The sequence below is a fragment of the Rhizopus delemar genome, genomic scaffold, assembly GCF_000149305.1.
Source record: "Rhizopus delemar RA 99-880 supercont3.16 genomic scaffold, whole genome shotgun sequence".
In the NCBI taxonomy this organism is placed as follows: domain Eukaryota; kingdom Fungi; phylum Mucoromycota; class Mucoromycetes; order Mucorales; family Rhizopodaceae; genus Rhizopus; species Rhizopus delemar.
Window position 1 is genome coordinate 76,631 of NW_027137842.1, and position 12,693 is coordinate 89,323.

Sequence of the window (12,693 nt, forward strand, 5' to 3'; positions counted from 1 at the left end):
TTTTTGTGTTTAATCTAAACCAAATTTACTTTAGAAATATACTGTCCAAAGCTAAAGAAGTTTTAGATTTTAAAAATGGAGTTTCAGTACTTGATATAGGATGTGGCTCGGGTGTATGGACAATGGTATGTGTATCCTATACACAGTTTCTATTTTATTAATTAATCTTTATTTAGGATATGGCATCAATTTATCCAAATTGTGCTTATGAATGCTGTGATATAGTTGATGTTATAAATAAAAAAATGATGCCACAAAAATGTAAATTCAGTTACGGTAATCTTGTCAAGGGACTCCCATATGCAGATAACACATTTGATTTTGTTCAAATACGATTTTTTGTATATGCATTAACAGAAAAAGAATGGCCAATTGCTATAAAAGAAGCTTTACGTGTAACAAAGGTTGGTGGTTTATTACAAATAATAGAGCATGATATCAAGGTAATTGAATTATAACAATACAGAATTGATCATTTTGTTAATTATTCAATAAGGATCATGGTGATCTTAATGCTACATATAGATTTACTGATGCAGGTAATCATTGAAAACATTTGATTCAATAGTTGCTATACTTATTTTTTTGATATTAAAAAAGTGCACAGTGTATCTAGAGCAAGAGGACAAGATACTCGAATTGGAAAAGAGTTGCAAAGGCTGGTGGACGAAACTGAAATGGCAAATGTAATACAAATGGAACGCAAACAATGTAATCTGTGTAAGTCTCTTTTTCCTTTTCTTTTAGAAAAATATTAAATGTTTTTTTCATTGAATTGTTAACTTCTTGACAATAGGCGCAAATAATGCCACTGCAAGAAAGTTTGCATGGAATTGGCGTGAGGTAGCAAGTAGTATGATGCCAGCAGTTGCACCGTATCTTGGATTACAAGATTCAGATGATGAGAAAAGGTTTTTAAGAGAACTTGAACATTCACTAAAAACCAATGATTACTTTTATACGGTTTACGCTGTCATTGGTCAAAAGATTTAATAGACAATTATCTTAAATGGTAGTATTTTACATATACCGAATAGAGTAAAATACATCAAACTGATTTTTTGTTGAAACAATAAATTATTTGTACTTTCTATTTAATTAACATCAATAAAAATGGTTTATTTATTTATTTTATTCTTATAAAAAATGCATACAACATATCAAGTGCATTGGCATTTATTGATATGTTCCTTTTATAGGATTTTGTCCTAGTTACAAAATTCATGCAAAAAAGTCACGGCCATGGCTTGGTCGGACTTGTTTATAAGACGCGTTTTTTTTTTAAAAAAACCCTTTTCTTTATAGTTTCAAGCAATATGTCTAGTGAGGATATCATCGAAGAACAACTCCAATCTCTTCAACAAGAGGCCAGTGAAGTTATGGAAAAAGTACAAGTCTATCAGCGTAAAGTAATGACTCCTGTTTGGGAAAAGCGTCGCGAAATGATTAAAAAAATTCCTGGATTTTGGGGTACTGCTGTAAGTAGCAATCTAATAGAACTTTTTTTGTTTTTTAAAAAAGAAACAGTTTAGCTAATTAAATTCTGTATGTAGATTGGTAACCACAGTGTATTTGGCGCTGCTCCTTCTGAAGAAGATGTTGAGGTATAGAAAGATTAATAATAATAAAAAAAAGAGAAACTTCATTCTAATTGTTGTTAAAGGCTTTGGAAAATTTAACTGATTTCCATGTTGAATTCGATGAAGCAAATCCTAATTATCGCAAAGTGATTGCCGTAAGTCTCTCTCTTTGCTTGGTATAAATAATCATTCATTTTTATATATCTTAGTCTTTTAAGAAGAATAATGTTTTCAAGAATGAAACCTTAACTAAAGTACGTCAATGTTCTCAATGCAGTGATAAAAAATTGACTTCATTGAACTAGGAATACGTTTGCAATGCTGATGATGAAAGTTCTGTTATCTCAAAATCTACAATTGATTATATTGAAAAGAAGGCAAAGCAGAGAAAAAAGAAAAAAGAATTTATGCGAACCCTAACACTTAATTAAAATAGAGCAATAAGCGTAAGGCTGAAGATAATGAAAATGACGAATCTACAACTTACTCCTTCCTTGATTGGTTTGGTGATGATAGCATCGCTGCCGGTGTCGTACTCACGTAAGTTCTTATATAAATTACTTGGCGCTCAATAAATTAAAGTTGATGTAATAAATAGCGATCATATTTTCCCTGATGCTGTTGAATTCTACAAGGGAATTGATGAAGATGATTCTGATGATGAGGATTTAGAACGTGAAATTGAACTTGTTTCAGAAGATGAAGAGGACGATGAAGAGGACGAAGAGGAAGAAAAGCCTAAGGCTAAGAAGTCTAGAAAATAAGCAATTTTTTGTAATTATAAATAAACTTCTTTTCTAATATATTTCCAATCAACGAACGCTATTTTATTACAAGAAAGAGGTATCTAAACCTTGAAGCCACGAGAAGCACGCTTACCACGAGCACGTTCGAATTTGCGTCCCTTAGAGCGAACGTAAGGCTTCTTGTTCTTGTGAGGACCGAAACCAAAGTGCTTGACGGATTCACGAGCGTTCTTGGCACCACGGATGAGGATGGTGTTAGAACCAGTAGGGGCACGGAGAGCCAATTGATCCAAGGTCAAACATTCACCACCAGCCTTCAAGATACGGGCCTTGGCAGTCTTTGTAAAGTGAAGGGCAGCAACAGAAACCTTGGGAAGCTCAAGAAGACGAGAATCGTCAGTGACGGTACCAACGACAACAACAGTCTTGTTTTCCTTGGTGTTACGGACGATGCGGGAAACGGTGACAGGAGGACGGTTGACGCGGGACATAAAGAGACGCTTCAAGACGACCTTGTTGAATTCGGCATCAGTACGACGAGCAAGGAAACGGTAAAGCTATCGAAAAGAGTAAATAAGACATCTAAAATCAAATTGTTCTTTTTCTTGTACCTTGACTAACAAAGCCAAATAAACGTTGTCAGACTTGGGAGCTGTGCGATTGCTGTTCTTAACGTGGTGTCTCTTTAAGTCAATACCCTAATTTAAATAAATGTTAATTTCCTCATCCTTTTGCATTTCATTCGCCATCTTCTTTTTCCATGCCCCTTCCTCCCATCTCTCTTTCACTTTTTTTATTAGTCAATAATATCTCGTTCGTCTGTCCATTCATCCATCCATCTGTCCATTCATTATCGTTATAATAATATATTACCATTGTAATAGATGTTTTGACAGCTGAAGTATTAAAGAAGGAATCCCTTATGTAGTTCTTTCTGCTACTACCAAAGCATTCGGTGTGTATCACGCGCACCCTCCAAAAAGCCGAAAAACTCTGAATATACAAATCAGGAATATGCGGTCACAGCTTCGTTAGGAGATCTGCTATTTACCTTTTTGGTAATATTCTAAAATTAGAAAACTTCAATAGAGCAAGTACTCATACAAGAAAGAAATGTTATTGTGCTCAAAGCCCCCATCAGTAACCATGGACGTGCAAAGTAAACCTTAGTTTATGCAATCAGACTGCTGCATTTGCTTATATTGGTTTAAAATGTAGCTTAATAATATTTATTGCTTACATAGACCGTCAAGAATTTATTTATTAAAGTAGTCTATCTGTTAAGTTTATAGGTGAATCAGTCTTTCAAATTGTGTAGTAATAATAAATGAGGTGAAAGGATTTTTTGTAATCTTTGTATTGGTTTTCTTTTTTATTATATAAAATTAGACAATTGTTTTCTACTGATTAATTTAACTAAGCTCTTGTGTTGTAATGTTTACGGAGCAATCGCGTGAACACGAAAAAAAAAAGTCGTAGTTCTTTTTGTAGCAAATTATTTGAATTTTCCTTTTTTCGTTCAAAGAGGTTATGATTGCAAAGGTTGAACCAACCATAGAAGAATACGAAAGAAAACTCAGCACAATACAAAGGACAATACTAAATCGTCTTGAGACACGAAAAGAATACAGTAAAGAGAAAATTAGATTAATAGGAGACCATAGCATTGAATCTGCACAAAATCAGAAATTAATAGAGGAAAAGATTAAAGAGACAAAAGAACGAATAAGCAATTATGAAAAAAGTAAGTTTTTTTTTCTTTAGAAAAACAAGCTTAATAGAAAACAAGTATACATGTGATTTAAGATAAAATATACAGAACTAATGGATGCTAAATATTTCTTGACATTGCAACGAAAAGAGGCGTTAAAACAACACTATGACCTCCGAAATAGTCAATTGGAAAGCTTAAAACAGAGAAAAAATAGACTGAAAGAGATGTTAGCAAGAAAGAGGACAGAAGAGGGCAATAATAGAAAAGAAAATTTACAAGAAGACATTGCTAGAGTGGAAATGCATGCTTATATGTCACTTACTGGATTACAAATAGAGCCCCTATCAGAAGGTATACTTTGATAAATTGATCACATTTAGAATTACTGTTTGACAGCATATGATTAAAGATGGAAATGGTGATAAGATGAAAATCACTTTCCGCGAACTGAATGCTGTTCGTCCTAAAAAGTCATTTTCTTTTATTCTTTGTATTTCAGAAACTGGACAATATTCAGGTAGCTAGAAAAAAAAAATAGGATACAGTTTTTTGTAATTTAATATCTTCTTTATTAGTGTCAAGATATATACCAGATGCTTTTTTCATACAACCTCAAATAGACGAGCTAAATAAGCACAGAGACTTATATGCATTCTTATTAAAAATGCGACAGTTATTAGAAGCTACAACGAAGTAAAAACCATATATAGCTTATCTTTTGTCTTGGTCTTATTGGTTTATTTAAGTCTAAAGCATCATCATCAATAGCTAACTTATTTTAGACAATGGCTTCCTTTTATGAATATCATTATGAATGGTTTGCGACACACAAATCTAAACATGGCATATATACACTCAAGCAATAGACAAATTTTCATTAAAATTAATAAGTAACTTTAGAGATGAACTTGATCAAATAAAGATATGACCATGTATAAACTGCATTTGATCAACTCGTGCCAGAAGTTCTTACTCATACATCAAGGAATTTTAACATAATCATAGATAAAAGAATTGTAGCTAGCTGTTTTGGCATTAAATGCATATAGTATCACTCATATTTCCTACTCCTCTTATTCCTGTCAGCCACTATCCCATAGCTTGCTTTATACATTGTCATTGACTATTTTAGTCGTCTTTGCAATGATGTAGTTGATAACATTCATTGACGTGACACTTTCAATTTAATCCTAAAATCGATATAAAATAAACACCAGTATCAATTGAGACAACAACAACAATAAAAGCAGCCACAAAACTAACCAGAAGCTGTTCATGAGGATTTACAAAAAAGATGGATTTCACTTCATTTTGTTTTATTTGATTTGTGTTGTAAAAATTGTGTTTTATTGCTGATCTTTGTATTGCTTAGCCCACTGTATTAGATGTTAGTTTTTTCTTGTACTGCATTATTATATCTTTACCATCATGGAGGGGATCCAGCGTTTGGGTTGTTGATAACGAACCTAAAAAATATTTATTTTAAATTGGAATACTTTTAAATTATTTTTAAATTTACCTCTTTCTTGGCAGAAACATTCCAAACGAAACCAAGGGTAACAGCCATACCAATGGCAGCAACAGCTGTGTTAGATTTCCAGTTGCTTGGTCTAGACCACCAGCCACCAGCAGGGGACCTATATAAATAGGTGTCAAAAAACCAAAATGTCGTCTAATTTTTTCATATTACCAAACTTCCTTAGGATAGGGGAAACGACGGACAGCACCCTAAAGAAGTTTTCTGAAATTCAATAAAAGATGTCAATATGCATGGTTTGGTTGTTTTGTACCATTATTTATATGTGATGAATGTAAGAAACAAAGCAAAAACTTTAACAGAAAATAGACACCCAGGATAAGTGCGTTGTTTTAAAATAATGACGTCTTCCACATTTTAAGAAGCGATAGAATCGCCTTCCCCTTTTACCAAATTACTATTCAAGCTGTGAGATAAAAACAACGGTAGTACATATAATAAACTGCATAGATGATCATTTTTACTTGAAAATGAGCATAAAAGCTACAGATCAGATAAAAAAAAAGAAAATTCTACTAAATATTTTTCGAGAAGTGAATTATATATTTAGATCTACAGACTTGAGTATCTATTCAAGTATAAATGAGACTATGAATGCTGAAAAGGGATTTCAGTACTACTTCTGTTTTGCGATATACTAGCTTATATCGGCCTTTTATTGAAATAAAGTAATCTTTCTCGGGTCTATTTGTGTTCGCTGTTCATTTATAAATGCAGATACACGATTGAAAGGCATCCAAATCTACAAGATGGCTTCTTCAAAAGCTATTATCCATAGATATTACAAATCACTTTTTCAGCTACTCTTTAAATATTGCTTATCCATTTTTGATATTAGTATTTACTTAACAACTTTCTTTTTCAACCTACTTTTTAATGTGCTTCAAAACACAATAGAATTTAATATATTGTCTTCGAGACATTATTTTGGATGTGTCATAGGCTATCCTTTTCTAAATATGTAACAATTAGACTACTTAATTTAAATTATTCAAGTAACTAATGAGTACTTTTGAAATAATTGCTATAATCAAGATCGATGAGCTTGTTAAGAGCTACTGCTTAAACTTCATCGTATTTTTTGGCAGATCCATTAAAAACAGACTCAAATTGGTTGTATAAGGTTCAATGGCTGGTATGATTGACATAGAAAGTTAAATTCAGGAGATATTTATTCAACACTGATTTGTGAACGTGTCGTTAAACAAACTACCAACAATGTTCCACAGTTGCCATAAAAATCCATTATAAAATGTTGGAAGTAAAAATCAATCCAAAAAATTCAATAATGGAAGTCTAATACCTTTTAATTGCAGTTCCTTTTTATTTATTTATTTTTTACCTATGGATTACCCTTAAATGTCATATGATAATACATAATAACATTGGAAATAATAATGCCACCAGAAGAGCTAAGCAAATCTCTCGGCAAAAGTAAAACCATCGTATAAAGTTATTGAAAACAATTGCGCTTATCAATGTGCTTTCTTTTTGTAATGTAAAATATTGCACAATTGTTAATATGATTATGCACAGTGTTATGAGCCTGTTCGTTTAATTTAACTGTCATGCATTCATGTCATTTTCATAAACTCAATGGTTTTTCAATTTCATTCTTTCTTTGATGTTATATGACGTACATTTAATTGTTGTTTAATGAATCATTTGTATCTGCTTCGTTTGCAAGTACTGAAAAATGACAATCAACAGTGATTAATTCAGATAGAATATATTGACTAGAGGATAAAATATAAATAAGCAATACATTTTTATTCTACAAAAAGGAATCTAATAGCTTGAAAGTCCAGCCTTGCTTTCTAATCGTGCTTGGTAAAAGCATGCAAACTCAATTTTGATGACAATTAAAATAAAAGTTTCAAGGTTCTAACTGAAGAAACTGCATCATCTGTTTTTTAAAACGCCCTAAAGACGATGATTCACCGCCAAAAGCGCTACTTAACGTGCAAATTTAATAATCTATTGCTTTAATATCATATTAAAATTGGTACTGTCTTCAAATATGTTGAAACTACCATTTGTAAAGATAACGTCAAAGCTTGATATCAGCATATAGTAGTGTTATTTAAAATTGTGTACAATAACACAAAAGTGTATATACTTTTCTCTCCTTTCTAATTTTCTCCAAATGTGCGTGTATATTTCTAATTTATTCATATGTGTACAAGTAATGATTAAGTTTTATGCAATTTCTTCAAATTCAACATATTCCTTCTTTGCTAAATCTTCTGCATATGTGCTACGAACATGTGCAACCATATCATACAAGTTTTGAAGACCTGTTTTTAAAGCGTCAATGGATGTTGTTTTGTCTGAGGAAAATGAGTAAGTTATAAGGTTGCTTTTATGTATTTATACACATTTACCTGTAGTTTGAATTCGAATGTTCATCTTGGCTTCGGAAGGGTGAGGAATGGAGTAACCGCAAAAGTCAACATCACGACTAATAATATAAATGTATAAGTTTTAAAGTAAAGAATCACATATATTTATGTTTGTTTACTTTTTGTTAATGACATGTCTCAGTGAGTTGCCAAGAGTGTGATCTTCATTTTTAAAGCAAAAAGTTAAAGCAGTAGGATCGCCATGAGAACCAACCTAATAAAGAGACAATGAGAATGAGGCGAAAGACGTTATTTTATCATTTACAATTTCTAATTTATCAGCAGAAATAGCAACGTCTGGTTCTTCATCCATTTCTTCATCGCTATTTTCTTCCTGTATTTCTTCAACTTCAGAAGCTGAATCAACTTCCATACGTTCTTCTTGGTCTCCAAGTGCAGCTGTTGTGTTTTCTTCTTTGAGTGCTGGTGCCATTTGATATCTTGTGTAAACTAAAAAAAAGTGCTTTTTAATTTTGTGTGCCGTTTTTTAAAAAACACCAAAATGTGACTGCGGTGGCTTAAAGATATCAATTGGCTGCATGTTTATTTCCTCAGCTTTCCTTTACTTATATGTCAGGCTATTAAAAAATAATTGGATACAACTACGTTCAATTCAGATTTTTATTTCTTATTTCGCCTCTTTTTAAATTTTTCTACATTTGAAGACATGCGTTTGTTTATAGCATTAATATTCAACTAATCGAGTAAGACTAATAAATTATAAAATAAGTGGATTGAACATAAACTGTTTAATGTAAAATATGAGTACTTTTTTTTTTATTCTTCAATATTGAATGGTACATAGCTGAAGCAGATAGAGCTATGTCTAGCTAACAAAAGCTGGATATACTATTGATAATGAGTAATTAAGTCTATGAGCCAGGTAAGAATGACTATATTATACTACATATTTTATTATTATGATTGCTTATACACACTTCTTTTACAAATCATCTAACTATTATAAAATAAAAGAAGGGCATGTTTTGCATTTCTCATCTATGCCAGCATATTCATAGGAGCATTACGGCTTGTTTTATATCTGGTATGAAGAATAAGGCAGATATAACATGTTTACGTTAAAGTTCCCAACCACTTTTAGTACATCTTGATCCTTCTTCTTTTGCCTGTGACGCTCCTTGAACGATTTAGAATACCAAGCATTAAAACAACTAAAGCCGGCTTCATAGTCTATCTCAGTACAGGCAGACACCATGTCAGCCAATGCAAATTGAGCCTGCCCGATTGCTCCATCTTCCTTATTCACATAGCCTGACAGACTTTCTTTTTTCTTTTTACGCGATGTGAACAGACGAGAAAGCGGTTTTCGAGGTTTGATCATGTAATCGGGTCTAACATGAAGGGATAGAGTGATGATCATGTCTGGATGTGTGTCAATGACGCATTCATGGTCAAAATGAATGTTTTGACTAAGGACCTCATACCTAGACATGTATTCAAATTGACCGTCACTGATCACGCAGCGAATAAAGGTACGATCTTTAGGGAGAGGCAGTAAGATGTCTTGTATGCTGTTGATGTGTAAATAAAGTCTACCATAGCCTTGTTTAAGAAGATGAGGAGGAATACTGTGAACCATTGTGGATCTGATCTCCTTTTCATGTCGCGTTACTTTCTTTTGAGATGGTCCAGCAGAGAAAACGTCTTTATGATGTTCTGTGGGCATTGAGGATTCACGTTTTGGTATAGTATTTTCCATTTGGGAGCTTGTTGAGTTGTCTTTTGAACCGTTATTTAATTTTAAATCGCCATTGTCTAGCTTTAAGGGTATCGTGCTCTCCTCTGTCAGTGAGTTCAAACCATTCAAGTTGAATTCACGATCTAGCATAGCGGCCCATGAGCTGATGCTCATGGTCCAGGCAGCCTTTTGACTTCCACTTTGCCTTTTTATCTCTCGTCGTCTATTTTCATCATCAATTTTCCTGGGCATCCTATTATTATTTAAATAACAATTCTCTACAAGCGTAGTAGAGGAGGTTGGGTCATTTGCTGTTTCTTCTTCTTTATTGAAGAGTGTTGCTTTATAAACGGGCCTTAGAGCACGAAAGACGGTAATAGCCTTATGCTCTACAGTCTCGTCATCATCGTCACTATCGGATGAATCAAGGCTGTTTTCTTTGGAGGTGTTTTGTATTGAATTACCATAGAATTGTAATTCCTCCTCACTTGAACTTTCGTCTTCTGTAAGACAAGGCGGTGGCGTATGTTTATTGATCGTTGACACCTTTTCCAATTTTCGATAAAGTGGGTTATTTTTTACAGCTGATCTTTTCACCAATTGCGCAACTTCTATCTGCTGCCTCTTGCCTTGTTGTTGCTGTTCTCCAGTAAGAAGAACCTTTTTTTTATTCTCCTTCACAAGTCCCTTTCTAAAATATTGCTGCTCTGTTTTCTTTAATGTATTGAACTCATTGGATAACCCCCTTTTTATCAAAAGATCTATAATAGATTGATGCCCTAAAAGATAGGCAAGATCAAGGATTGTTCTGTTATTGTTCCAAAGCCTTGTATTCAAATCGTATAAAGTAGAGTGCTATAAAAAGGATTGTTAGAAATACAATTCAGTACACTAGTATTCTGTATAATAGTACATTAACAAGAAAGAAAATAAAGTCTAAATTCTTGTGTTTATCAAAATAAAGTATACTAAAGTGAATAGCATAAAAGGGTGCTTGAAGTAAATGTGTCTTTTGTTGAAGATGGCCATCTTGCAATGGACTCCATAACAACTGAGGTTCTTGTTTTAATAAGTTTGAAGCATGATTTAAATCAAATTTTTCTATAGCCAGTGTCCAGTCTAAACTAGTCATAAAGAAGAGAGTAGAAAGGAAAGAAAGAGGATAATAAAGAGTTGTTACACAGTGTATTTATTTAAGAACATGATCATATTGAACACCATCAAATGAATCACCAGCCATTGATTTCCTTACGTTATTTTCAAATAATCTTCTATTGTCTCTTAATACTTCAGCAGCCACTGATTACAGATGGTGTAAGTAATTACATAAATAAATGCTATAGTTTTATACCTTTGTTTAGTGGATCATCTGCATTGGGCTCAAGAAATAGATATTGTAAGCCAACTAAGACAGCTTGAAGAGAAAGGACAGGTTTCCAGTCTTCACGCAAGATATTTAAACAAATATTGCCTTCCAAGTCGATATTTGGATGATAAATTTTTTGAATACAAAGTACTTTGGGTGGTTCATGAGGATAATTGTTACTAATACTAAAAGTGAATTTAAATACACCTCCTTTATAAAAGCCTTCATCTGGATGAATAGAAATGTTGAAGTTAAGAATATTGGAAGGATCAGGAAAGTCTAATTGAATGGTATCTGGAATGTCTAATTCAGCTAAATCTATTTTAATAGCGCGTAAGTCATTAAATAATATACTTGCAATAAAAAAAACCTTTTTGTACACGAATTTGAGCAGCAGTTGTTCTTGGCTTCTTCTTTTCTGCCTCTGCTTCTTTTGATTTTTTTCCCCAGATGGAATACATTGTTATAAATGAGTATTAGAAAAAATAGTGGAATCTACTTCGTAATAAACAGTGCATCCCCCCGACAGTTGCATCAATCTACCGGACGGAGTACAAAAATAATTTTTTTAAAACCACAAGCATCAGCGATAAAATAGAAATAAGATACTTAAAAAAAACAGATATAAAATACTTTTTACCATAAAATATCCAAAGGAAAAGATTAAGCTTATAGCTATTCATGTTTATGGACAGGTTGCTGTAATAAAACCATTCTCACTTCATTCCAAGAAATCTATAATCAGCAGTAATAACCACAGCCATTCTCATACTGAGATGCTTTTGAGCTTTAAGGATTAATTAACTAAATCAATATTAGAAACACCAGGTGCTTCTATACCGATAAGCCTTTGAATTAAAAGAAGCATACCAGATATTAATAGTATCTAGAATGATCCATATGACTATAGGATCACAGCTTCAAGTCTTCAAAGAAGAAACATTTCACAAACTAAAACAAGATTAGAAAGAATTAGATAAGAAATAATGTAAGTTCTTTCAACAAGGATTTAACTATTACAATCGACTACAGAAGTTTTTCTCTTTCGCTCTATTTTTAATATGATCAATACTACTGCCTCTTTCTTAGATGGAGATAATGATGCTTGTTTTAATCATTCGGTTCCTTCATGCCTCCTTATTTGTGCTATTAGAAATATAATAGATACTTAGACAGACTATACTGTTAAAGTAGAGATATATCTAGCTATTTAAAAGCTTGCATAATATACTACTTCTTGGAGAAATGAGAACTAATGTTTTCAGCAAAAAAAAAAACCATTGATCATAAAAAATCTTTTGAAGAGCCTGCTGATCCTGGAAAAGGTAATGCATGGGCTTAAGAAATCATTAGTATAGTCTTTATTTTATAGTAAAGAGACATAAATTATCCAAGTGCCACTACAAACCAAGTGCTTTTTAAAATGGACTTGAACTCTAGGCTGTTGATTACAAATCAACTATTTATGCAATGTCTGTTTTGGGATTTTCCCTCCTAGTAACACAAAAAAGCCCTATCTCTGAACGTTATAAACATATTAAGGCTTTAAAATAAAACGCTTATTATTAAAGATAATTTGTTGATCAATTAATAAAATTGAATATTTATGACATATGCGTACATATGAATTTTTATTGAATTATTATTAT

At 32.5% G+C, this 12,693-nt stretch overlaps 7 protein-coding genes across 7 annotated transcripts; 3 read left to right on the forward strand and 4 right to left on the reverse strand.

Annotated features, from left to right (window-relative positions):
* Window positions 1-677: 677 nt before the first annotated feature.
* On the forward strand, window positions 678-993 carry RO3G_15301 (uncharacterized protein; the record flags this gene model as incomplete). Its single annotated transcript, XM_067669885.1, has 2 exons — window positions 678-720; window positions 797-993. 2 exons carry the CDS (start codon window positions 678-680, stop codon window positions 991-993), a joined length of 240 nt encoding a protein of 79 aa, XP_067525986.1.
* A 323-nt stretch (window positions 994-1,316) lies between these two features.
* Window positions 1,317-2,344, forward strand: RO3G_15302 (uncharacterized protein; the record flags this gene model as incomplete). The annotated part of the gene is made up of 6 exons (XM_067669886.1): window positions 1,317-1,478; window positions 1,554-1,604; window positions 1,664-1,735; window positions 1,790-1,834; window positions 2,017-2,120; window positions 2,179-2,344. 6 exons carry the CDS (start codon window positions 1,317-1,319, stop codon window positions 2,342-2,344), a joined length of 600 nt encoding a protein of 199 aa, XP_067525987.1.
* An 83-nt stretch (window positions 2,345-2,427) lies between these two features.
* RO3G_15303 (60S ribosomal protein eL18) lies at window positions 2,428-3,202 on the reverse strand (the record flags this gene model as incomplete). The annotated part of the gene is made up of 3 exons (XM_067669887.1): window positions 2,428-2,883; window positions 2,938-3,024; window positions 3,200-3,202. The coding sequence occupies 3 exons, from the start codon at window positions 3,200-3,202 to the stop codon at window positions 2,428-2,430; spliced, it is 546 nt and encodes a 181-aa protein (XP_067525988.1).
* Window positions 3,203-3,439: 237 nt separating this feature from the next.
* On the forward strand, window positions 3,440-4,808 carry RO3G_15304 (uncharacterized protein; the record flags this gene model as incomplete). The annotated part of the gene is made up of 6 exons (XM_067669888.1): window positions 3,440-3,485; window positions 3,981-4,070; window positions 4,146-4,391; window positions 4,450-4,557; window positions 4,616-4,712; window positions 4,751-4,808. 6 exons carry the CDS (start codon window positions 3,440-3,442, stop codon window positions 4,806-4,808), a joined length of 645 nt encoding a protein of 214 aa, XP_067525989.1.
* Window positions 4,809-5,386: 578 nt separating this feature from the next.
* On the reverse strand, window positions 5,387-5,833 carry RO3G_15305 (uncharacterized protein; the record flags this gene model as incomplete). The annotated part of the gene is made up of 5 exons (XM_067669889.1): window positions 5,387-5,416; window positions 5,465-5,506; window positions 5,560-5,677; window positions 5,731-5,768; window positions 5,831-5,833. 5 exons carry the CDS (start codon window positions 5,831-5,833, stop codon window positions 5,387-5,389), a joined length of 231 nt encoding a protein of 76 aa, XP_067525990.1.
* A 1,943-nt stretch (window positions 5,834-7,776) lies between these two features.
* Window positions 7,777-8,412, reverse strand: RO3G_15306 (uncharacterized protein; the record flags this gene model as incomplete). Its single annotated transcript, XM_067669890.1, has 4 exons — window positions 7,777-7,907; window positions 7,962-8,038; window positions 8,099-8,193; window positions 8,245-8,412. 4 exons carry the CDS (start codon window positions 8,410-8,412, stop codon window positions 7,777-7,779), a joined length of 471 nt encoding a protein of 156 aa, XP_067525991.1.
* A 510-nt stretch (window positions 8,413-8,922) lies between these two features.
* RO3G_15307 (uncharacterized protein) lies at window positions 8,923-11,505 on the reverse strand (the record flags this gene model as incomplete). The annotated part of the gene is made up of 5 exons (XM_067669891.1): window positions 8,923-8,937; window positions 9,058-10,533; window positions 10,931-10,977; window positions 11,030-11,362; window positions 11,415-11,505. 5 exons carry the CDS (start codon window positions 11,503-11,505, stop codon window positions 8,923-8,925), a joined length of 1,962 nt encoding a protein of 653 aa, XP_067525992.1.
* Window positions 11,506-12,693: the final 1,188 nt, after the last annotated feature.